Source organism: Hoplias malabaricus, chromosome 1, assembly GCF_029633855.1.
Source record: "Hoplias malabaricus isolate fHopMal1 chromosome 1, fHopMal1.hap1, whole genome shotgun sequence".
Lineage (NCBI taxonomy): Eukaryota > Metazoa > Chordata > Actinopteri > Characiformes > Erythrinidae > Hoplias > Hoplias malabaricus.
In genome coordinates, this window is record NC_089800.1 from 71,019,944 (window position 1) to 71,046,550 (window position 26,607).

Here is a 26,607-nt window from a genome sequence, read left to right on the forward strand (position 1 = left end):
CCTATAGAGAACATTTTGCACATCATAAAGAGGAAGGTGTGATAAAGAAGGCCCAAGACGATTGAACAGTTAGAGGCCTGTATTAGACATGAATGGGAGAGCATTCCTATTTCTAAACTTGAGAAACTGGTCGTCTCTGTCCCCAGACGTCTGTTGAGTGTTGTAAGAAGAAGGGGGGATGCCACACAGTGGTAAAAAATGGCCTTGTCCCAACTTTTTTGGGGATTTGTTGATGCCATGAAATTTTGAAACAACATATTTTTCCCTTAAAATGATAAATTTTCTCAGTTTAAACTTTTGATCTGTGATTTGTGTTCTATTCTGAATAAGATATTAGATGTTGGCACCTCCACATCATTGCATTCAGTTTTTATTTACAATTTGTTTAGTGTCCCAACATTTTTTGGAATCCGGTTTGTAAAAGCAGGTTATGATTTTGTTTGTTTATTATTACTGCTCAGTAATACATGAGACTTTTATAAAAGCAAGATCACCCTTGTAATTGTGCAGTTAAATTTAATGTTTGCATGGAATTATTTATATTTCAAATTTTGAGATTAAACCTCAAGGTAGATTTTTTTAAACAATAAATAAATAAATGTGCACATTCTAATAAACACTATTGAAATATGATCAAATTATCATAAAATTATTTTTTTAAATCAGCTTAAAATGCATGAAGATGCAGCTAATGTTAAGCTGTCTTTTCCTGATCTTGAGGCCTGCAATTAATAACCTTTTCAAAGGAGTTAGCTGCTAATACTGTCTTCCTGTCATTGATCAGTCTAATTCACTTTGTATTAATTATTCTTATCTTTCTACCCTTCCCGCTTTTATCTTTGTTCCGCTTTGATGAGACATATTAACTTCTCAGTGTCAGGTTCAAAGTAGCGTGTGATTAATTCTCATTGCTTTGCTGTCATTGGCTGCTTTAATGGATTTCCTGGAATTAGTTAGACATGTTACAGGAGTGATGAAATGCTACTGAAATGAGACTAAACTGAACCCTATGTACCGTGTGGTGTCTGTGACTGTGTGTTGGACATATAGGGCATGTACAATGTGTTTCACACAGGTGCTGACATTTATCTTTCTGGCTTTAGACAAAACATTTACCCCTATTTTGCTTTGTGTAACCTTAAGATGCAAAGGAATTTCTGAACCATGGAAACTTTCAGTAATAAACCTGCACTGTTTGAAATCAGGCTGTTGTAATACCTTTGCCAGCTTTTTAGATTTATATGGAGCTCAAGCACTTTTTTCCCTTTCCATTTCACGGGATATGGGCAGAGAGCAATAATGTCCAAGATTGATCTGAATTGGAAGAACTGACCTTCAGATAACACTTGTGTCATTTCTCTTCCTTTTAGATCTACTTGCTCCCAGAGATATACCTCAAGACTTGAAAGTATTATCGACTATACATACAGAATTAAACAATAATGCAGTCAAGGTGTTTAAATTTTGCTGAGTGCCATCATCAGGAGCATATTTTTATTTGTACATTTGTTTTATTTTTGTGCAATATGGCAAATATATAATATTACTGTACTATGTTCAGTTCTTTTACAACACATATTTTTGATATTTAATTTCTGGAGGGGTGGTATGGTAGTACAGAAGTACTGTCGCTGTGTCTGTGTGGGTTTCCTCCAGAAGCTCCGGATTTTCCAACAGTCAAAAAACACATGTTTATAGGTAGATTGGTGACTCAAAAAGTGTCCATATGTGTGAGTGTGTGGTTGCCTGTGATGGACTTGCGCCCTCTCCAGGGTGTGTTCCTGCCTTGTTGCCCAGTGATTACGGGTAGGCTTCCCACCCACAGCGAACCTGAACTGAATAAGTAAGAATAAGAATAATCACACTAAATATGTATTGTCTGTTGCATGTAAGTATGTCTATAATGATTAAGTGTTTACATTTACCCCTAAGCACAATGGAAGAGCTAGATGAGTGTGCATACCTAAACAAAATAACATATATATATATATATATATATATATATGGACTTAACTAAATTGTGGTCAGTTCAGTTTAGTAAAAGAATCTGACAGCGGTATGTTTTTAGACATTAAATGAAATGGTGCACCTCTTTAGCTGTGTCTGTGTGTGTGGTCTGCCGGAGATCTCCCACATCTGCACTCTGCCAAAAACAGCAGCAAAACAGGGGCAGTGGGAGGGTGCGAGAAATACCTATGGAAAATCCTACTGTAGGGCAGCATGGAAGAATGAGAGCTTGGATATGGTCCTGGTTTAAATGAGACGACTCCATTTAAACCCAGTTTAAATCCTTGCTTCTGTGTAGAAGTTTATGTTCATATTTGGACCAACTGCTTTGGTATTTCCATTCTTTTTGTCATTAAGTAAAATTTCCCAACATGTAAATTTTCCCGAATTCACTTTCTCTGCCTTAAGAGGATCTGCTAATCAGGTTGCATTATGGGATGTGTAGTTCATATAACCAAGTCTTGTTAAAAACAGTCCTCCAGGTGACTGTCCGTGAGGACTTTGGTGTGTTCTCCCTGTGTCTGCGTGGGTTTCCTCCATGTGACTGACTGTGAGGAGTGTGGTGTGTTCTCCCTGTGTCTGTGTGGGTTTCCTCTGGGAGTCTGTTTACAATCTGCTCTGACTTTAATTTGAGCTGCATCTAGTGGCGTGCATGCGCGTCAGTATCTGCTTCATGGGGTCTGTCCCAAAAAGTGCCCTGTATACAACATGTAGGAAATAGTAGTGCGCCATTTCAAACACACCTATGCATTGGTGCTCTTTGTAGCTGATACCGATACTGTGTTTAAGTTCCAGTATCGGTGCGGATACCGATACAGTATCGGTGCAACACTAATTGAAAGTTAAGAAGGTTTTTTCCTTCTCCTTTTAATTGTACAGTGACAGTATATACTGTCCATTTGATGAATTAGTGAAAGGTTCATTAAACAGCAGGAGGAACAGTGAAATCATTGTGGCTATGCAGCATTCTTCATTTTCTTAGTCAGATCCTGGACATTTCAAGAAATCTTGAACATGGTGTGATATTCCATAGCCTTATAAGGCAGTGTCCTGTTGTGTTTTGTGTTACGTAGCTCTGGAAATGCCTTTCTTTCCCGTTAGAAATGTGACAAAAAAATCTGTAGTCTGTTTAGGTAGTTCACAGTTCTGTTGAAATAGAGATTGCAGCATTTGCAACAGCTGGGCACATGTGATTTAAGGCAGCAGCTGTGATCTTACACTTTTTTTTGTATGTTTCTCCATCTCATGGAGAATGTTTCCTTTTATTTTTGTAACACAGACCAGGAACATTTACTGTAACTCAAGAGCCCCAGAGCTGATTAGAATTAAGAGGAGAAATAAATTCTTTAGTGAGACATTGAACAGAATATTCATGGGTTTTCCTAAATGTTTCCTGTAAGTGAAAGCTTGAATGAATAGAATGATTCAGATTTGCGTGAGTGTATGTACCTTAGAGAATTAACACATGCCTTGTAAATTGTGTGAAAAATATAAGAATGTGCAAAAGTTAGAGGCCATCATTAATTAATTCACACATCACATAGCTATTATGTACAATTATAATTTTACTATATTTTAAGAAAGCAGAAGGTGGATGTCAGTAAAAAATTACACAAGAGCTTTTACCTTTGTTTTTTTTTCCAGGTTTTTTTTTTTTTGTTTTTTTTTTTTTAAAGAATAGTTTCAGGTTTTTTTTTTTTTTTTTTTTCATGCCTCCAAAATTTTCTGACTTAGGATCCACATAATTTCAAACACCTTAAATGATGTAGAAATCTAGGTTCTAACATGATGGCATTCACTTTGCTACAGTAACAGCTACAACTCCTATAGGAATACTTTACAATAGATGTTGGAACATTTACAGGTGGAACCATTTAGTGGCATTCAGCCACAAGAGCATGAGTTCAGCTCCTCAATTTGGATAATATGTTTTAGATCACAAATACCACTCAACTCATCCCAAGGTAAATGGATGGAGCTCCATGTTGCCAAAGAATAGTTACTAATCATGCATTGCAAATAAAGTATGTTATAATCATAACTATTGTCATCATCATCATGACCATTACCATGAGCACTAGCAGTACTCTGATTGAATGTCAGTTGTAAAGGTCTGTGTTGACAATATCTGCTGTGGCTGTTTGTTGAAGACCAACAAAATTATTAACATTCAGTGCCTCTTCCCAACTTCAGGAAAAATAGATGTATTGTTAGCCACAGATAATGTAGCTTGACATAAACACTGTGAACTTTAGTGAGTATAAAATATTGTTTTGTTTTTGAAGTGTTTCCATGTGGAACCATAATGCCTGTGAGAAATTCTAAAGCCAAAACCTCTTCTGTGAGATCTGCAGTTTGGCAATCACTGTTTAGGCACTGGAAGAGCATGATGCTCGCAAATGAGAGAAAAAGAGAGATGTGTGCGTGCATGAGAGAGACAAAGCACTCCCTTACTGCCCAAAGCTTCTGGTTAGGATGTGGGAAAAAAGGCCAGGGGCCGTTATAAAAAGTGTGTGCAAGCGAGAGAGAAATATTTCATAGAACAAAGCTAGAACTGGGATCTGGTTTGTGACATGAATTTTATGAGAAATTCATCCTCAATAATTTCCTACAGTCTTTCAATGATAAAAAGTATGAATGATCATAACTTACAGTAAAGTGGATACCAGGGGGCCCTGTGAAGTACTGGCGTCCCCTCCAGGGTGTATTCCCGCCTTGCGCCCGATGATTCCAGGTAGGCTCTGGACCCCCCGCGACCCTAAATTGGATAAGCGGTTACAGATAATAGATGGATGGATGGATACCAGGGGGAAATGGATTTAGTTTTTCAGAAGTTGCTTAAATGTTTTGGTGGTTTATTTTGTTAGTGAAGGGTGGCACTGGTAGACTCGCTGTCAAAAGGCTCCAGAATCCTTGGGTTTTGGGTTCGAGACCTGCTCTGGCTGTCTGTCTGTGAGGAGTGTGGTGTGTTCTCCCTGTGTCTGAGTGGGTTTCCTCCGGGTGACTGTCTGTGAGGAGTGTGGTGTGTTCTCCCAGTGTCTGCGTGGGTTTCCTCCAGGTGACTGTCTGTGAGGAGTGTGGTGTGTTCTCCCTGCGTCTGTGTGGGTTTCCTCCGGGTGACTGTCTGTGAGGAGTGTGGTGTGTTCTCCCAGTGTCTGCATGGGTTTCCTCCAGGTGACTGTCTGTGAGGAGTCTAGTGTGTTCTCCCTGTGTCTGTGTGGGTTTCCTCCAGGTGATTTCCTCCAAATGATTGCCATATTGGTGACAGTCTTGAATGAATCCGAAAAAATACCTTTTGTATACTCCTATTGATAACTTCTTTAGTGCCCTTTTATACTGGTTTTAATATTGTCTTTTTGTTCCATGTTGCTTGCTTTATTTCAGATAAATCAGATTTATTTCACATGTTCAGATGGTCCAATTTGCTTTGGTTCTGCAGGACTGAGCTTAATCTGTTTCCGGAAATAACCCCAAACAGCTCTGCACTCAACCATCACCTGCCCACAGTTTAAAAGTGTCTACAGCAAGATGTTGAGTTGGCAGACATTTAAGGTGGAAACAAAATTTCAAGCAAGAAGCTGGCAATGAGAAAGTCATCCCCATCTTCATGGCATGGTTGAATGGCTGGCTTTAAAATGATTTAAGGTGACATCTGGTCATAAAGCTGCAAGACTGTGGCTATTTCAAAAGTTTATTGAAATGTTTTTTTCCCTAATGTAATTGCATTCATGTTTAGTGGCTTTTGTGCTGTAAGCTTGGGATTGGCCAGCCACATTCTTTAATTTCCATAGAGCATAAATGTCCATATTATTCATATGGGTTGTACAACCCCAATTCCAATGAAGTTGGGACGTTGTGTAAGACATAAAAACAGAATACGATGATTTGCAAATACTTTTCAACCAATATTCAATTGAATACGCTACAAAGACAAGATATTTAATTTTCAAACTATAAACTTTATAGTTGTTTTGCAAATATTCACTCATTTTGAATTCGAGGCCTACAACACATTCCAATAAAGTTGGGGGATGTTTACCACTGTGTTACATCATCTTTTCTTTTAACAACACTCAGTAAGCATTTGGGAACTGAGGACACTAATTGTTGAAGCTTTGTAGGTGGAATTTTTTCCCATTCTTGCTTGACGTACAACTTCAGTTGCTCAACACTCCGGGGTCTCCGTTGTCGTATTTTTTTTCCGCTTTATAATGTGCCATGCATTTTCAATGGGAGACAGGTATGGACTGCAGGAAGGCCAGTCTAATACCCACACTCTTTTACTACGAAGCCACGTTGTTGTAACACGTGTAGAATGTGGCTTGGCATTGTCTTGCTGAAATAAGCAGAGATGTCCCTGAAAAAGATGTTGCTTGGGTGGCAGCATTTGATGCTCTAAAACCTATATGTACCTTTCAGCATTAATAGTGCCTTCACAGATGCGCAAGTTACCCATGCCATGGGCACTAACACACCTCTATACCATCAGAGATGCTGGCTTTTGAACTTTGCACTAATAACGATCCAGAGAGTCCTTTTCCTCTTTGGCCGGAGGACATAATGTTCATGATTTCCAAAACCAATTTGAAATGTGGACTTGTCAGACCATAGGACACTTTTCCACTTTGCGTCAGTCCATCTCAGATGAGCTCAGGCCGAAATAAGCCGGCGCTGTTTCTGGGTGTTGTTGATATATGGCCTTCGCTTTGCATGGTATCTGGTAGATGCACTTGTAGATGGAGCGATGAACTGTGTTCACTGACGATGGTTTTCTGAAGTGTTCCTGACCTCATGTCTTAATATCCGTTACAGAATGATGTCAGTTTTTAATGTGGTGCCATCTGAGGGATCGAAGGTCATGGGAAATCAATGTCAGCCTTGCTGCTTACTTGCAAAGATTTCTCTGAATCTTTTGATGATATTATGGACTGTAGATGATGAAATCCCTAAATTCACTGCAGTTGTTGTACGTTGAGAAATGTTGTTCTTAAACTGTTGGACGGTTTGCTCACGCAGTTGTTCACAAAGTGGTGAACCTCGCTCCATCTTTGCTTGTGAATGACTGAGCCCTTCAGGGATGCTCCCTTTATACCCAATCATGACACTCACCTGTTTCCAATTAACCTGTTCACCTGGGGAATGTTCCAAACAGGTGTTTTTTAAGCATTCCTCAACTTTCTAAGTCTTTTGTCTCTGCCCAACTTTTTTGGAACGTGTTGCAAATTCAAAATGTGAATATCTAAAAAACAACTATAAAGTTTATTCATTTGAATATTAAATATCTTGTCTTTGTAGTGTATTCTATTGAATATAGGTTGAAAAGGGTTTGCAAATCACTGTATTCTGTTTTAATTTGTTTTACACAATGTCCCAACTTCATTGGAATCGGGGTTGTAAATTGAAAATATAATATTCTTATGTATTCTCACAGGCTTCTACATTTAATATTCAGTATTTCATTTTTTTATTTTTAAAGCACATTATTGCATTAGAACAGGCTCATTTGCATATGTTGCGGTTTCTCACACGATTAAAATGTACTCCTACCAGTTGGAACTAATAAATATATGTTTACTGTAACTTTCAGATCAATAATTATAAAATTGTTTTCAAAACTTAGTTGTTAGGTATTGGATAAATTACATAAATATTTATATTATTGCTTCTAAAGTTATGGCATTTTTAAACTAACTTGGTGGTTCTAAGCTTAGTATATGTCTTTGTGGTAGTGCTGGAAGCCATTTTTTTTTTTTTTTACATGAACAAAATTGTGCTACTTAATGATTTTGCCTTTTGGCTGTAAAAAAACAAAAACAAACAAACACACACCAAATAGTACAAATACCTGGTGGGCAGGCTTGTGTTTGAAAAGGATCTTGGTGTGTCTGTGTGTACGTGTTTGTGCTACAGCTCCAGAGGTTTTTCCAACTCTCTAAGAACACCTTGAATACATTTGTCAGATTTAACTTTTCAGCATGGATATTTTAGCTTAACAGAAACATAAGTGTGAGGGTAGACATTGCGGGTGTGTGTTAACTGTCAAATCTGTGTTTTGTCATTCGTGCCTGTGCCATACGTGTGTGTGTATGTAAGTTGGCTGTACCATACATTTAGGGTATTTAACATGCAACAACTCCTGATTTCTTTTTTTTTTTTTTTTACTTTAATAAAACTCTAAGAATGACTGTCATCCATTCATAGCAGCTATTTTAGTGCTATTATATGGTAATGAGAATTTGACTCTCCAGGAGATCAACAAATCTTGCATTTACATTTTTATTTTGTTTCTCATGAGACAAGACGCTTGAAACAAAGTTACGTGTTTCCTTTATCGATAATCACATTTACCCAAAAATATCCAAATCTCAAAATTAGAAACACATACCCAATGAACAAATATCTGAATACCTGAATGTTTGGGACCAGCTATTGTTCAGAAAATCAGCTCTCAGCACCCGCAGTAAAATTAAAGCTGCACTTTGGCTCCCAGCATGGCTCTGCTTGCTGAATCGTTCGCTAACTTGTACATACGCGGTACCACTAAGAGTGTACAAAAATAAACCAGAGCTTCTTTGAGGTGTAAAACTGAAAAAAAATGAACTGTAGCTTTGCCATGCTTTGTTCTATTTAGGTTGGTGTAGCATGTTAGGCTGTTTTAGGCTTCGTTCAAGACTTTTATGTTGACCAGGCTGAATACATGTGGAAAGGAGGGTTGCATTTATCCAAAAAACGAATATCCGAATCTCAAAATTATAAACTGAATACCTAGCCAATGAACAAATATCCAAATTTTTGGAGCCAGCCCTAAAAAAAAAACAACAAAAAAAAAACAAAAATAAACAACACAATTTTTCAGTAATTCAGTATCAATGTATATATCGTAATTTAAAAACTTTCAATAACAATTATATGATTATTAAACATTTAAATATTTCAGTATATTTACTTACAGCATCTGTCACTGACTGACGTTCATTACAGGGTGCTGCCCAGTTAATCCCCCTCAATTTTAAGGTTACATTAATATTAATATTGACAAAACCCAGGAGGTAATTGTTTGATGGGGATGTTGTGTTTCCTGTTTGTTCTTGGCAGCGTTATTGTGGATTTTCTTTTGTTTATAGCGATATCAGGATTATATCATATTGACTGAAATTTTAATTTAATATAAAGTGTTAATTCAAAATGTTTTCTGCTTGTATTTTCCTCATATCAATACTTTATATCAGTTTGGTATCTTAATTTAATGAGAGCTGTATTTGCTCCAGTATATTCAGTTACATTTTTCTTGAACAATACCACATTGTATAGTCATATATATAGAATAAGAAAATGTGTGTGTGTGTGTGTGTGTGTTTTTCAGGTCATGGATGAAACAAGCACTCAGATCGCCTGGCCCTCCAAATTGAAGATTGGAGCCAAGTCCAAAAAAGGTCCAAAAACACCCACACATCTATACGACACCATAGTGCATCTGTGTATTAGTCAGATTGTGTTAGTCATAGAGGGGAACAGTGAGAGGCAAGGTAAAGAAAATGGAACTAGAATAGAAAGTGGACAAAAACCTCTTTTTGTTTACTTTCTCACACACTTGTGTTGCTGTAATTAAGATTTGTTTTACAGGATTAAAATGTACTAATAGTAACTACTGTAGTAATACTGTAATTTAACCTAAACCTATGACTTTTTGGATGGTGTTAGATTTACATGGGATTTTAGGTCCATATCGATCCTAAGGAATAAGGGCTAAATTATTTCCCCTTGGAAAAAGAAAGTTTGTAAAAACATTGTAAGGGTATTTTGTAGGTACATATATCCATTTACTGCAAATTGTTATTATTTCATTCCATTATTGTTGTGGCTTTGTCTGTGTATACGCTCAATTAAACGGTTTACACAGTACACAAAGTTTTTATGTATGAACGTTCATGTCTGCCTGCCAGAGACTAAACGTTTGTGTACAACACACACACACACACACACACACACACACACACACACACGCATTAACAACATATTCTGTAACATGCCATTTTAAACCAGCACACATAAACGTTAGTACACACACACATACCATAAGCTGATGACTTCCATATGGCAGGAAAAGAGACCTGATACACACTCCCCACCCCCAAACTACAGCTCACGGTGTGCGTGTGCCCATGCATGTGCACTGCAGGGCAACCGTCAGTCATCTTAACAATTTAATTTTTCTTTTATGATTTTAAGATTTAGATTGAATTTGGATTAGAAAAAAGGTAACATTTCAGGAGAAGGCAAACTCTTATGAGAGAGAGAGAGATGGAGATTGGGTAAAACAAAGGAGAATTCCATCAGGTATTCTTAACAAACAACAGGCAATTGTAGGTGGCTATTTTTAGAGCAGGACTATAATCCTTATGTGAATATTGTCGTCTGTGTGAGGAACTGAGAACTGAGAAAAAGTATTGCTTACTGGAATAAGTGTATTGGTTAGCAAGTGTGTATGCACATGTGGGAAAGCGAGTAAATAAATGACTGCTGTGGCTTTGACCCAGAACTAAAGCTACAGTAAGCTACAATAAGTACATTTTATGAATGCTTCTTTGCTTGGGTTCAAGTGGCCATGGCTGCACTTTATTCCAGTTAGTTGTAGCAATTGAGATATATTTCAGAGTATGTATAATAGTTTAAAAAAATATTTTAATAAAATGTAATTATATTTTTAGTAATTTAATTACGTAATTTGGGCTTTAAAGGTCACATAATAAAAGAAAAAAGACTGTCCTAAATATTTATTGCATTATTCTGAAATGTGTTTTTTTTCTTCATCCTCCTAGATCCTCACATCAAGGTCAGTGGGAGAAAGGAGGATGTGAGAGAGGCAAAGGAGAAAATTATGTCCGTGCTTGACACAAAGGTGAGGCAAGCAGAAGCAGCATTAAATAAACAATAGCAATACACAATAGCTGTATTTGAAACAATTGTACAGTTGTTCATTAATCGCAGTCACAGTATTGGTCAGAAGTCACAGTTAGATATTCCCCAAACTGTCCCGCCCTATTGTCCACCCACCACTTTCACTGTGATTTCACTGATTATAAATTTCTGACTCCTTCAGAGTAACCGTGTGACCCTGAAGATGGATGTGTCTCACACAGAGCATTCCCATGTGATCGGGAAGGGAGGGAACAACATCAAACGTGTGATGGAGGAGACAGGCTGCCACATCCACTTCCCTGACTCCAACAGAAATAGCCAGGGGGAGAAAAGCAATCAGGTAGGTAATACATAAACAAGCTCCATCAGGGGAAAGTCTCATTCAGAACCTAAACTCAGATATCACAAACAAACTTTTCAAAAAAACAAAACTGCCCAAGTGACTACAGCTAACCTCTCGATTTTCACTGCTGACCCAGTTTTATATTGATCTGTGTGTCTGTGTAACATTTATTATGTAAAACAAAAGTTGAGAGGCTTGTTTTGCACATAAATATAAAGTAAACATATATATATATATATATATAAACAATAATTTATAGCTTAAAAGAATGACATGCAACCTCATTATAGTTAACCTGCCTTAAATTCCTGAAAAATCTCTGTAGTATTGGTTTCCTTCATTGTAAAGCAATATTATTTGAGTCACCTAGAAAAAACGGCAAGGTGTCGGTTTCTATTAGTCTCTAAATCCTGCCCATAATTGGTCTAAGACCAGTTTTAGCAACAAGTTGATATGGTGACACGGTCTGGTTAAAAACAGATCCATCAGCATTAACAAGTATTCAATAGATATCTCTCTTTTAGAAGGGCAGATAAACTTGCTATCTAAATAACTGGCTTCAGTAATAAATAAAAAAATATAATAAATAATAATCACATCATTTTCTGAAATGTGCTTTATTGCATTGTCCCGTTTTTATAACTGAAGCTTACAATAATGTATATTGTCACTGTTCTAAGAAAAACATGTACTTTCAAAAAAGTAACTTTACAGGAGAAGGACAAAACCCATAACTCTTTAAGGAAGCCAGTGTAAAAAGATTCTATTTCAAGTAATTTTGGATCATTTCTATTAGTCCATTCATCATGAAATTTCACACCGCATGAAGGACAGCTGCTGAGTTCAAATTATGTAGTAAACTAAATATCCACAAAAATGGAGATACATTTTCATTGGACAGTGTTATTTAACCGCTAATTATTGGAGTTATTGGATGAAGTTGTGGTCAAATTTGGTAAAAAGCATACAAAATATTAATGTGTTAATAGTAGGTAGCGTTGCTGTCACACAGCTCCAAGCTCCTGGGGTTGTGGGTTCAAGCCCCATTCCGGGTGATTGTCTGTGAGGAGTTCTGTTCTCACCATGTCCAGGTGCTCTGGTTTCCCATGGTCCAAAACACATGTTGGTAGGTGAATTGGCTAATCAAAAGTGTTTGTAGTTGTGTGTGTGTGTCACCTTGTGAAGGACTGGCGCCCCCTCAAGGGTGTATTCCTGCCTTGTTATCAGCTATTTCGACCTTGAACTGGATAAGTGATTACATACAGTGAATGAATATTTTCTATTCTTGCTTGTTATAGGATTTTAGCTGCTCAATATCTTACAGTCTCCATTATAGTATTTTTCTTTAATTCATTCATTTTCTGTAACTTCTTATTCAGTTTAGGGTCACTGTGGTTCTGAAGCCTACCCCGAATCACTGGGCGCTAGGCAGGAACACACCCTGGAGGGGGCGCCAGTCCATTACAGGACACTGCACACTCACACATTTACTTATACATTCACACCTATGGACAGTTCTGTTTGTGTGTTTTTGGACTGTGCGAGAATACAGAAGCACTCAGAGGAAACCCACACAGACACTGGGAGAATACACCACAGACAATCACTCAGAGTGGGCGTGAACCCACAACCCCAGTACCCTGAAGCTGTGTGACAGCGAAAATACCTGTTGTCCGGATCCATGATTAAGAAAAAGAATTCCAAAATTTGATTCATCAGACCACAGAACACTTTGCGTCAGTTCATTTTAAATTAACTTCCAGAGAAGGCAACAGTGTTTCTAAATCCTTTTTGTTTATAGTTTCTTAGTTGCATTTGTGAATATAGTGCAAAAATGTGTTCACAGGCAGTGGATTTCCCAAGTGTTTCTGAGCCCATGCAGTGTTTTTTCACAACAAAGACATATCTGTTTTTAATGCATTGCTACCTGAGGGCCCAAAGATCACAGCCACCCAATATTGGCTTTGGGCTTGCCCCTTGCATATAGAGGTTAATTATATCATGTACTTTTACATGATAAAGTCCCCAAAATCTTTCCTATTTTAAGTTGAGAAATGTTATGCTTGAAATGTGGCACTGTTTTTGTCTGCAGTGTTTCACAGCGTTGTGAGCATTGCCCGATATTTATTCCAGAAAAACACTCTGAGAAGCTACTTAATTTGCCAAAGTAAAAACACACAACTTTTTAACCCCTGTCCTAATCTAATTGTATTGTGTTGTTGGAATAAAATCAAAATGGGCGCTTATGTATTTTTTGAAAAACAGCAAAATTTCAGTTTCAACATTTGAAATATTGTCTATGTTCTATTTTTAATTGAATGTAAGATTTATATAGGTTACTACATGTAATTAATATCTAGTGTGTTTGCAGCTCATGACAGTATTAATTCTCTCTCTCTCTCTCAGGTATCCATAGCGGGGCAGCCAGAAGGAGTTGAGGCAGCAAGGGCTAAAATTAGGGTAAGATCTCACTGTGATATACACACACACTTTTGTTTTGTTGTAAAACCATATGTCTTGTTGGTACATTCTCTAAGTTGTTTTATCTGTCACTGTTAAGCACATTGTGTTTTGATCTACAGCACTGTGCAGATATGTGATAGCACCAAATGTTTATTGTAATTATTCCATTCAAAACTGCTGTTTTGACAGCAAGTACGTACTTTACTTTTTTTCAGAATACCTTTATAAGCAGACTACATGCAAGATAATCCATATATAATCCATACATAAATGAAAAATCAAATCAAGTTCCCCAACTAAAAAGTTTTGTTATATTAATATGCAGCATGGTGGCACAGCAGGTAGGTGTTGCAATCACACAGCTCCAGGGACCTGGAGGTTGTGGGCTCAAGTCCCGCTCCGGGTGACTGTCTGTAAGGATTGTGGTGTGTTCTCCCTGTGTCCATGTGAGTTTCCACCGGGTGCTTCGGTTTCCTCCCAAGGTCCAAAAATACACTTTGGTAGGTGGATTGGTGACTCAAGTGTCCGTAGGTGTGAGTGAAGAACTGGCACCCCCTCCAGGTTGTATTCCTGCCTTGTGCCCAATGATTCCGGGTAGGCTCCGGACCCACCGCGACCCTGAATTGGATAAGCGGTCAATGAATGAATGTTATATTAATATAATTTAGCTATTTTCAAAGGTTTGTATCAGTTTAAAAATATTTGTAACACTTCTTTTCCTCTGTTTCGTTGCAATTTAAACATCCAGGAGTTGTTGCCATTAGCTCTGATGTTTGAGTGTGGTGGTCTGCTGGAGTCACTAGACTGTAACTCTCCGGTCATCCAGCACATCTGTCAATCCTGCAATGTCTCTGTCGCCTGCAAACCTCCCTCTCAAGTCTATGGCAACACAGCCATTATTCGAGGCAACCAGAGCAATGCTGCTGCAGTCAAGGTGAGAAAAGAAGAGTAAAGAATTATAACAATCATCTCTGCCATGATAAAAACTTTTTATTAATTTTTAATTTCCTTACAAATCAGAATGCTGCTGCAGACTATAGTTAATTCCAGAAAGTGTAAAAGTCCTGCATCACCAAATCCTAATTACATGGAAAAAATTATTACTGTTATTTTAAGAAAAAATATGGGCAAGATGCTGCAGACAAAGATGAGGAAAAGAAACAGAATTTTAAAAGAATTCTTGAGCCTTAAGTTCAGAGAAAGAGCGAGAGAGAAACTAGGTCATTGTGCGGTAAGTTAATATGAAACGGAGAAAGTCTGGTTTTACTGTGTAGTCTCCAGAAATCACTCTCACACTCTCTCTCACTCACACACACACACAGAAGCTATCTTCTCAAACACGCGCCCAGGAGTCTCTCATTTCTCCTCTGGTATTGTGAATAAATGGTTTTGATGGTTGTGTTGGTCATCCCAAAGGATTTCTATGTGGTAAGCAGCATTTCTGACATGGGAAATGATTCCCAAGTGTATGGCCTCATCTGAACTCCGGGTCTATTATAGGGTTAATGGCTGTTTCTCATTTGTGCCTAATACTTGAGTCAGTCAGGACCAATTCTGACCCTACTTTGGGATGGGGCTAATTATCACAGATTTGTTTTCTTTCAAACTGTGAATTAATTTGAAAAACCTATATATCACCTTTGTGCACACAACTGTGTTGGTTTTGTGTTGGATAAGAAGTCTGTCTGTGCTTATTTTATAATAAATTACCCGGAAATCAACTCTCATTCAGCATTTTTTGTTACTGTGGTAGGTCCTGCAGGATGCTGCAAATGAGCGTTCTTAATTCATGTAAATTGTACATGACATTCATTGTTTTGCAGTACGTCCCTATGTCAGTGCTCTAAGGACTTTCTAGTTCCTTGATATTGCAAGACTTGAACAGGAAAGTAATATGCCAAACCAAGCTAGAAGACAGTAGAGCCAGGGAAAACAGATTTTATACACAGCTTAATGTTCCAAAACCTTGGGAAAATGGCACAGGGTCTGGAAACTGTCCTAAATCTCCTCATTATTATGATAAGTAAAAATGTAATGCATCTGAATTATTTGATTATTGTGTTGGATGCAGAAATTTGACTTTGTGCTATTATTTTTCCACAGAACAGTGGAACATGGACAAATACAAAACAGTCCATATTAAATGTATAAACTGCTAAAGTTGGGACATAATTTAAAATGCAATAAAAAATAATAATAAAAAAAAAAAAGAACCTGATTTGTTCATGCTCTTGAACCTTTATTTTCCTGACGGAAATATTTTTTTTTCCAGCTATATTGTATTTTGTTAATATTAACAACATTTAGTATGTAATGCCTGCAGCAGACTAATATAATAAGAGTGAAAATGTCAACGATTTTGATTGATAACCTTTCAAATCATTCCATGATAAGCAGGACAAAATCAAAGGTAAAACTGATTGAGGCTCAAACAGTCAAACATTTGTCAAAAAGTTCAAAAAGGATATTTTTCTATACAGCATTGCAAATAATTTAGGTTTTTAACAATCTGCCATCCATAATATAATGAAAAGTCTCAGGGATTGCAGAGAAATTGCACTCTGTGTAGGGCAAGGCCAGAAAGCAGTCTTACATTCTTGACCTTCAAAATCTTACACAGCATTGCTTTAAAAACTACCATGCTACAGTGATAAATCTAGCCACATGGACACTGGAGTACTTGAGAAAACATTCAGCATTCAACACTGTCTGCCACTGCATCAAGCATCATGAAATCTGAAACTTATACAAGTTGAAAACCATTCATGAAATGGTCTGGAAGATATGGCCAAAATGCACATCACAGTTAATTTTGTGTGTGTGTGTGTGTGTATGTGTGTATACATATACCAACAGCATGGATGTCTTATATATGTGTAAAACAACTATGGATTCCATCAAAATAACTTCTGTTCCTGAGATGTCTGTGGTTACTTCAACTGGACAATGCCAGCCCTCACCATGCATGTTGTACCAATGTGGCTTCATAGAAATATTGTGTGTGAATGATCTAATTCCCTGCGGTCCAGATCTGTCTGCAATTAAAAATGTGACCCATCATGAAGAGGAGAATTGGACAACAGTGGCCACACACAGCTGAAGCCTTGTGTCAAGCAAGAGTAGACAAAAATTCCACTTGCAAAACTGCAACAGTTATGTCCTCTGATCCCAAATAATCCCAAAGAAAACGATGTTGAATATGCCCCTGTCCTGTTTTTCTCTGTTTGTATTGCAGGCATCAGATTGTAAATTTGTTTATATTTACAAAGGTTTTTCAGTGAAAATATAGAAAATCCATTCATTATACATTTGTCAGTTAAATCAAGGTTCATGAGAAAGAATAAATCACAGGTTCTTGTTTTCACTGCATTTTAAAGATGTCCCAACTTTTCCAGAAATGGATGTGTATTACTTCAAGAAAACTGCCTCAGAATTACTGATATTTAATGTCCACACTTAAGTAATTTAGCCACAGCATAATGCAACATTTTCAGACATTATCAAGGACTCTTACTGGGGTAACATGGTGTTTATTTCCAGACTGCCACTCAAAAACTTTGTAATAAACAGGGATGTGTTTATATATTTGATTTGCTTCATAGACACATGTGTTTTTGTATATCTGCCTGTTTGTGTGTGTGTGTGTGTGTGGGTTTTTATTTTTCAGCGTGGTACAGCTTTGCTGTTGGATCACCTGACTGGCTCTATGTCTGGATCTGTTGTGGTCAGCACTCAACTCGAAATCGCGCCTCAGCACCACCTGGCTCTGCTCGGTCGGAATGGAGCGAACCTAAAACACATCACTCAGAGCACCGGTGCCCACATTCACTTCCCTGACCCCAGCACACACTCACATACACATGGCCATGCTCGCCGTTCCACCATCTATATCCAGGGCAACATCGATGCCGTTTGTGACGCTCGCCAACAGCTCATGGTAATCGCACACATTTTAATATGACACTAAAATTAATATCTCTTAGTTTTGGAATAAAAGGCAATTATTTCTAACTATTTAGTAAGGGTTCAAGAAAAGGGTTTTCTTATCCTTCATCTTCTTTCTTCTCCTCCTCTTTTTCTTTTCTATAAATATTGCTGCTGATACTTCAGGAACATCATTGATTTTTCCAGAAGTCCAACTGAGGTAATGTATCTTCATAGGCAGTTAGCTAGGTGGATATTTAAATACTGATATTTGTTTTCTTTTTTTTAATAATATGGCTGTTCAAATTGCAAAATCTATATGTATATTTTTTAATTTCCTAGAAGACTCTGCATTAGATTCTCATTAATTTTTACAAAGTACATTTACAGAAACATTGTGTTCTCCCTGTGTCTGTGTGGGTTTCCTCCGGGTGCTCCGGTTTCCTCCCGCTGTCCAAAAACACACGTTGGTAGGTGGATTGGTGACTCAAAAGTGTCCATAGGTGTGAGTGAATGTGTGAGTGTGTGTTCCTCTGTGAAGGACTGGCGCCCCCTCCAGGGTGTATTCCTGCCTTCCGCCCAATGATTCCCGGTAGGCTCCGGACCCACCGCGACCCTGAACTGGATAAGGGTTACAGACAATGAATGAATTTACAGAAACATTGTTATTTTTTGCAGACTACAGTAAAAACGTGTGATTTGTTAATTATATCAAAGCTTTATTGAAGCTTTATTTTGTAAAAAAATAAACAAATTTAGTTTAGATGCCTATAAATTAAGCCAAAGAAGCCACCACCTTTCCAAATATCAACATTTTGTAAAATCATTTAGTATACGGAGTATACTAAGTTTGCAATTGCTATTTTTCCTGTTTGTGCTTGACTTCAGCTGCTCAACAATCCCTGGTTGTCATTGTCTTATTTTCCTCTTCGTGATGCAGTGACAGAGTTTCTCTGTTGTCTTTGGTGCTGAGAACTTGACATACACTGACAGATTTACCTGGCTTTACCCATTAGTATTTTGTACAGTAGATCATGAAGGCCTTAAATTCTTGTACACTCATATATACTCACAAGTTTAGTGCAAAGTGGTGAGCCATGACACCCTTTTTTTCTTTATATATTTTCTTACATGCAGTGGAATGTTCTTTATAACTTTTTTAAACCTATTGGTTTTCTTTACCTCTGTCCTGGTGCTTTTGAAAGTTCTTGCAGGCATCAGATTGAAAGTTTATTCAAATTTTAAACTAAAAACGATGATTATTTAATGCATTTAAATTCTTCCTGTAAGGTCAGGGGAATTTATAAGTCACCGTTTTTGTTTCACTGCATATTACTAAAAATCCCAACTTTCCTGGAAATGGAATTTGAAGTTTTATTCTGGCTTTTTCCATTGGTCTGCTGATTTCCCACACTTATTGGTTTCTTTTTGGCTTCTGTCTCTTTCCCTCCCTCCTTCTCTACACTTCTGTCTTTCATTCCCATGTTTGGTAATCTCTTTCTTCTATCTTGTCTGGGCAAGCAAATGTCCCTTTATGTTCCAAGACTAAGTTAGCCCTTCATTACTTTTAGCAGCATCAAAGACAGTGAAGACATTGGATTTAAGAATGATCTGGTACTGCATCATATTTCAGATGGAATTAGCTTTACTGCTGAAATTTCAGCAGCTGGCATAACATGCAACACCTGGCAAAGCCAGATGTCGTGTTGAAATCAGTGAGTTTCAGGGCTGGTGTTTACAAAGTACAAAGTATTTCAAACTGGGAGTAGTGGTGCAGCTTTTTTATGAGGCTACCTCAGGGTACTGGTTGAAGTCTCTCCTGTATCTTTTCAGTACTGCTGCATTTATACATTTGGTTCAGTTTTATTTGTATTGTGTCACCATGAATCAGGTTTGCAAATAACAAGACCCTAAACCCTTCTTTCTGTTTGAACCACAAGCCACAGTGAGCTTGGTGGACGCTAATCACTCAGCGTTAACTGTGTGACCATGCAGATTCTTCACTCAGATCTGGGCACATGTGGGGAGGAAGCTCAAATGTATAAGTAGGCCAGTTGACGCACAGCTGTGTGTCTGTGTGAAAGAAAGAATGGCTGAAATTATAGAGTATACCTCTCCCAGTGGTACAGTGTGGTTTTAATGTGAGTCTGCAACGGCAGCTTGTGTTTTTCCCTCACTGAAGTGAATGAGAAATGCAAGGGCATGTTTTTTATATATCTGTGTTTTTGTGTCTTTGTTTCAGGGCTGCCTTCCACTAGTTTTAATGTTTGATATTAAAGAGGAAGTTGAGGTAGGGACACAGTGCATCACAACTCTAATGGAACAGCTTGACGTATTCATCAGCATCAAACCCAAACCCAAACAACCCAGCAAGGTAATACACACTTGCTCATGTCGATATGCCGAATGGTTAAAGGGGCATATTTTGTCTCTTTTTAACACAGTTATCTGGGGTCTCTATGGAATGTCTTTGTCCTGCTTTGGTCAAAATACTACAAAGGTCAACTTTGCTTACTTGGCTTTCACCATGTTTAATCAGTTTACCTTTCTCTGTGTTGTTTGTTTTGCTCCATTTAACCTGGTCTTAGAGCGTTCACATAAATGTAGGTTGAGTGCTGTGATTGGAAAGGGTCTGGACAATTTTGAAGTGTCTGCCATCTACAGAAGATGCAACACAGTATCATAACGAGTTGGTAGGATTTACACATCCCCAAATTAAAGTAATTAATTTCTTCATAATATCTCCCCTTTAAGGGGCCATGAAAGTATTTTTTATAGCAATTATTTACATGACTCCTAAAGGCCTGAAATACGTCATGAGAGTCTGAACTAAAGCTAATTAAACAGCAACATCAACTATAATAATAATAGTACATTTTGTTTGTTTAATGCTCTTCAAGAACCCAGAACACTTATAGTACACAGAACAAAGAACAGCACAGATACCAGGTGAGACAGTACGCTGACATGTGGAGAATCACATGTTTTTTAAATAATATATGGGAAGTAAAAGTGTGAAAGAGACATGCTTTATGATCATTTTGCAACCATAAAACAGAATTGAATGTATTTATATGTATTTAACCCATCCGTGGCAGTGAACACACACGCACTGGAGATTAGGGGCAGTGAACACACGCACACAAAGCAGTGGGTAGCCATCCTCAGTGTAGTGCTGGGTGATTATGAGCACAAATCAATATCACGATTAATTGTACATTTTACCACGATTACGATTAATGATCCGCTATTTTTTGTATTTTTGACCCATAGTTCAGTGATGAGGCTTGTACTGTAAATATGCTCCAGTATTAAAGTTGAGATATTTTTTCTAGTGTTTTGCTGGGTGCTTGTTCCGCTCGTTTTCTGAGCACTGTTTATATTTGGTGGCCGAAACAGTTTTTTCTCAGCGTTTACATTTGACTTCTTTTAGTTCAGTGTCGTCTTAATTATGTAAATATAGCACGTCCAAACCACAGACGCTGTGTTTTTTTTTTGGTTTGAATTGCTCGTGTTGCTTGGTTGGCATCGCTGTTTAAGTTGCTTCCATGTGGAAGATAGGGGCAGAATCAGGATATCAGCTTGGTGTCATGGTTTTAAAAAGGGACAGTACCAGAATACACAGTGGGGACATAACAGAGGAAAAAAAAGCTAAAACAATTGATATTCTCAATATAGACAAGATTATGTCGATTAGAAGTTCTGAATATTGATTTTGATTAATTGTCCAGCCCTACCTCACTGCCTAGGGGGCATTTTGATGGTTGCAGTCCTGTTGTGGATATTCCTGTCAGTCATGTGATTGAACAAGCCTGCTCCTCTAACTGTTAGGCCGCAGCTGCCACATTTATTATAATTTTCACTTTAATAAATAGTTTACTACTTGTTTGGTGTTAAAACTGTCTTATTCCCTCTCTTTGTCAAACTTCCATTTAATATGTCATTGAATAAAAAAAAGCTGAGGAGTATTAATATTGGTCCCTTGAAGAGTTGGATGGTGTCCAATATTTAAAAATTGTCTTATAAGGGACCACACTATGAAGAAAATATTTTTTTGAGTGCAGTAGCACTTGAATTTGGGGATCTGGATCTCATATCAACAAACTACACTAAAAGAAAACAAATCTGAGGACAAGATATAAAATAAGCCATTCTGATTGTGTCTAGCCTTCTCACCTGAGTCTCTAACCACAGAACTTTACCTGCTTTTATGTGAAAGAACAAGGTCAATCTGAGCCAAAGTGTTTCAAAAATGAATGTGGAGAAATGAGGTTACTGACAAAATGTGCAGAAAAAAACCCAGAAAAAAAGAGTGACAATTATTTAAAGCCAGCTTTTGTGCTCCTTGTGCCTCACTCCTGGGCACTTTATTTGAAAGTGTACAGAGGCTCATTTTCAATGAATCATTCTGAGCACGGCTTTTAGGGTAAGCACAGTGCTGTGTTGTTTGACTTTTTGGTATTTTGACCAAAGCATGTTTCATTAAAACCTGATTTTTAATGGGGGGGGGGGGGGTAATACTGTATGTCTTCTTTAATGTATATTTCTCATCATCAAAAAAATAGTAAAGTGCTCAAGAACATACTTTAGAGTGTTTATGTAGTTTTATATATTCTTATATATTTTATGTGTGTATATAAGCCTTAATGCTGTTACTCTGGATTTACAAATATATTGTTTGTATTTATTAATTTATTTATACATCATCTACACATCATAGCTTTATTTTTTTCTCTTTGTATTTCTCTTTTTTGGCCTTAGTCTGTGATTGTGAAGAGTGTTGAGAGAAACGCAGAAAATATGTACGAGGCTCGCAGGCTGCTGCTGGCTTTGGAAAGTAACTGTGGAGCCTCTCCTAGTCCTCCTGTCTCCCTCTGTACCTCCATTTGTCACACTGCTTCTGGAGCTCCTTTTTCTTCTGGCACCTGCAGTGTCAAGGTTAATGGACACAGCCCCTCATCCTCTGTCCACAGCACTTCATCCTCTGTCCACAGCCCTTCATCCTCTGTCCACAGCCCTTCATCCTCTGTCCACAGCCCTGTGGGGCTAGACATCTTGGCTTCAGCTGGTCTGGGGCTAAGCTCTTTAGGTAATGCAGTTTTACACTTTGTCTTTACTATTTATTAAATTAGACCTACTTGAATTTTACCTTACACAAAAATTTTGATTATATGTGTGTGTGTGTGTGTGTGTGTGTGTGTGTGTGTGTGTGTTTTGATAAAGTGACACATACTCCTTTTCTGTACAGAGGGTGAACGTGTTTTATTAACATACTACTTTATTTCCTTTAGTCTGATGAATTTAGATTTGATCCATGTTTGTACATAAATTATGGAAAACGGAAGTGTGCTTTTATAATTCTGTAAAAATGTTGAATAAAACAAGCAAGAAATAAAGGTCTGTTGAATTGAGGTTGAGTTAGTTCCAACAGTTTGACCAAGACTTCCAATTTAGACCTCTTATGGCATTTAGTTCCTGGTGGTGACTCTCACACTGCTGGAGTTTCAAGTTGCAGCTGGTCTTTTTCCAACCAACTATTATTATTTAAACAGTATCATTTGCAATAAGGGTGGGCGATTTGTCCATAAAATCATACCATGATACTTCAGGGTATCAGGGTATTTTGGCAATAACGATATTCTTAGCAATATGATATATATATAATATTAAATATTTTTATATATTAATGTAAACATTTGTTTATTGTGTAAACAAGTCAGAATATATGTATTTCACATTTAAAACATTTATATGATATTAACTTTGACATTAATTATGATCAAGGATACGATATGACACAGGCCTAATTAGCAGAATAATTCAGAGCTGATTACTGTGCATCATTCACATCTGAAGACTACTCTAAAGCCTTTGTGCTAGTAGCTTTGAAATACTGCGTGTAGCATTAGTTAACTCTACAGAATCTGCTGTGTTGCTCCATATCTGAGTGAATCGTAATTACTACTGTCTGTGTCAGCTGATTACAGCTTATACTGCCAGACAAGTCCGAATTTAGGTTCTTGTTTACTTTGAGTGCTCTGTGCTTTGATAAGTCTTGATTCTTCTTTTTACACATAAAAAAGCCTGTTCATGTGACTGGAGCTTATAACTCTACAGTCAATTTTTTCTGTGTGTATATTAAGTTCAGTAAAATAGTAAAGAGTCTATCTGGGTAATGTTCTCCTGTTTAAAAGGAGAATGTACTGATTACAGCTTCTAAGTATATTCCTTGATTTATGGCTAAAGAAATATGGGCTGTGGACAGGTTCCCCATCCTGAATAATATATTTACTATTGCCACTAGTGCTCACATGTTTTTCTCTGCCTAGGTTACTCTATATTATAAATCTCAATGTTCCCCAAAGGAAAATCTTGGCTTACAGTATACAGCCATCTTTTTTTTTCTTTTTTTTTTTGGTATGTGGTACAGATGTGAAATCATTTGACCAAAATTATCTCTTTAACCCTTACTTACTTTGGATGACTGGTAGGACTTGCAAAGTCTGTACTGTAAGAACTGCAAAAAAACTGTATGTGAGGATATGACTATGAAGTAGGTAGATCTCATTGGTGTTTATTTGTGTAGCATAGTGTAGCACAACACTGCTCTCCAGGTTGCAGACTGGTTGCTTTCGACCCTACACATCTGTCTGTCTATCTACAGTCAGAGCTGATGCTATAGGTTGATTGTTTAATGTTATACATTTTATTACATCATGATATCATTATATTGATAAATGCATTAAACTAGTGTTGTCACGATACCAAAATTATGGCTTTCGATACGATACCTGCCTAAAAATCTCGATACCGATACTTAAATGATATCATCGCAAAAACTTAAAACATCAGGTAAACCTAATGTAGTTTCTCTACAAGCTGCAAAATCGCTGGTATCTGCTTGTTAAGTGTGACACCACATGTGACGTTTCGCCATTTCTGGATCTAATCGTGCCTTCACCCCATGTCATAAGATGCCTCAATCAGTTATGAGATTTCAGTTCAGGAGTTCAGATAAAAGGAATAAATTCAACATAAAAGGAAGCAAGCATGTCTTTGGCAGCACTTTTTACAAATTTGCAGATCATTCTCTCTAATTGAGGGAGCTGTGTCTCCCGGGAGCAGAGAGAGAGAGATCAGTCCCACTGTTCCAACGAGTTGTGCTACCATCGATTCTCTTCTATAAAAAGTAGCTTAAGTTTGTACAGAAAGTCGCTAGTGCTAGTCAGGTTTAGTTTTTAAATAACTCGCTTAAATGTCTGAAAATACCCTAAAACTAGCTGCAAAATCATTAATGTTAATGATGGGAGAGGAGGCAAAGGGTCATGGGCGTACACTGCCCCCTTCTGACACTCCTAGATACATTTCTATCTACACCGTGCAACACTACATTAAACTACATTTTGAAGGTCTTATAATAATTGGACTTGATTTTGACATTTACTGTACAGCTGAGTTTTTGTCTTTGTTCTTTTATATGCATTTGTATTTATCTATCCTCTGCAGGGCTTTTGGGTTCCTCAGGCATTTCCAGTCATAGCAGCTCTTCACCCCCGAACCCAGTTATGTCTGGACACAGTTCTGCCCTAAATGGTCCTAACGAAATGGCCAACACATTACAGAACAGCACTCACACACATTTAAACACACCTGTACATACACACAGTCTCACACATTTACACAGCCCCTCCCTCTGGTCCAGTGCTCTTAGTACAGCAACTAGCACCGAAGGTAAGAAGACTTTATTTATCACAGTGTATTACATAGATCTTCTTAAACAAATACACAGTAATGCAAGTGTTAATCTATTAGATATGTCTTTAAAATGTTAAAAAAAATCACCAGAACAATAGTTTACTCGATCTACACACAAACAATTACCTTTGAAACTAATGTAACACAGCAAGTAGATATATTTACAGCAGATGTATCAAGAGTTAACTTAAATCTGAGTGTTTAGTTTTCTGCAGTATTTGTATTAGTGCCTGTATTATATTTTTGTCTCACGTAAAGAAGGTATAGTTAAATGTTGTCTGGATATTTTAAGTATAATTGCAACTTTTTTTTATATATAAATGAACTGGAAGCATCCCACACTGAAACATATCTGCCTCCTCTAGTGCTCCCTCTAGTGGAGATACCTATGCATGTAGCATTTATGATCATAGACCCTGAAATGGAGAAGCGGAGAAGAAAATGATGATGATGATGATGATGAGTTAAATTCGGACGCAAAGCTAGACTCACATTGATCATTTCTCTCTCTCTCTCTCTCTCTCTCTCTCTGTCTTTCTTTCTCTTTTCTCAGGGTTCTCTGTTCTGATGCTGCAGTCTGCCTCTCAGGGATCCCTCAGCAGTTTGCTGCTGTCTGGAAGCCACAGATTCAGCCACAGCGCCACACACACACTCGCACATTCACCGACACATGTTCACACACACACTCCTTCTCCTCCTCCTGGTCTCGCACCTTTACACAAACCGGTGACCACAGAAAAACTCAAAACACACGTGAGTGTAGAATCAAAATCTGTCCATATGCTTGCATTATTGTTGCTTTTCTACTGCATGGTAACAACTCTGCTTGGCAGAGTTTTTTTTTTTACCACTAGGCCCATAGTGTACCTGGTTTTTGGAACCAGTATCTTTTTTTTTAATGTACTAGCTCATGTGTGGTTCAAATTGAGCTGTGTAGGTACTAAATATGAAGTGTAAACCTTGCAGAGCACTGACTGCTCAGAGAGACTTGTCAAAAATAATGAAATTCAGACCTCCAGCACAAACCCATGTGCAAGCTACAGCAGGGATCACATTTGCATTTATCTGACTTGCAACGGCAGCTCATAAAATTGCACCCTGGTCTATTGAAGAGATTCAAATGCTCCTTAAATTAATGGTCAATGGAAAAATTCCAGTGGGAGGTGGATGTGCAACAAAAAAGGAAATAAAAACTC

General features: G+C 37.5%; 1 protein-coding gene across 1 annotated transcript in view; it reads left to right on the top strand.

The window, feature by feature from the left end:
• bicc1a (BicC family RNA binding protein 1a) overlaps positions 1-26,607 on the top strand; it is a 59,306-nt gene that overhangs the window by 20,011 nt on the left and 12,688 nt on the right. Inside the window, exons 3-12 of the mRNA XM_066682758.1 lie at positions 9,371-9,440; positions 10,827-10,906; positions 11,108-11,266; positions 13,676-13,729; positions 14,481-14,666; positions 17,400-17,669; positions 19,899-20,030; positions 22,418-22,745; positions 25,163-25,387; positions 25,965-26,164. Coding sequence (XP_066538855.1) covers positions 9,371-9,440; positions 10,827-10,906; positions 11,108-11,266; positions 13,676-13,729; positions 14,481-14,666; positions 17,400-17,669; positions 19,899-20,030; positions 22,418-22,745; positions 25,163-25,387; positions 25,965-26,164 — 1,704 coding nt within the window. The remainder of the gene's footprint in view (positions 1-9,370; positions 9,441-10,826; positions 10,907-11,107; positions 11,267-13,675; positions 13,730-14,480; positions 14,667-17,399; positions 17,670-19,898; positions 20,031-22,417; positions 22,746-25,162; positions 25,388-25,964; positions 26,165-26,607) is intronic.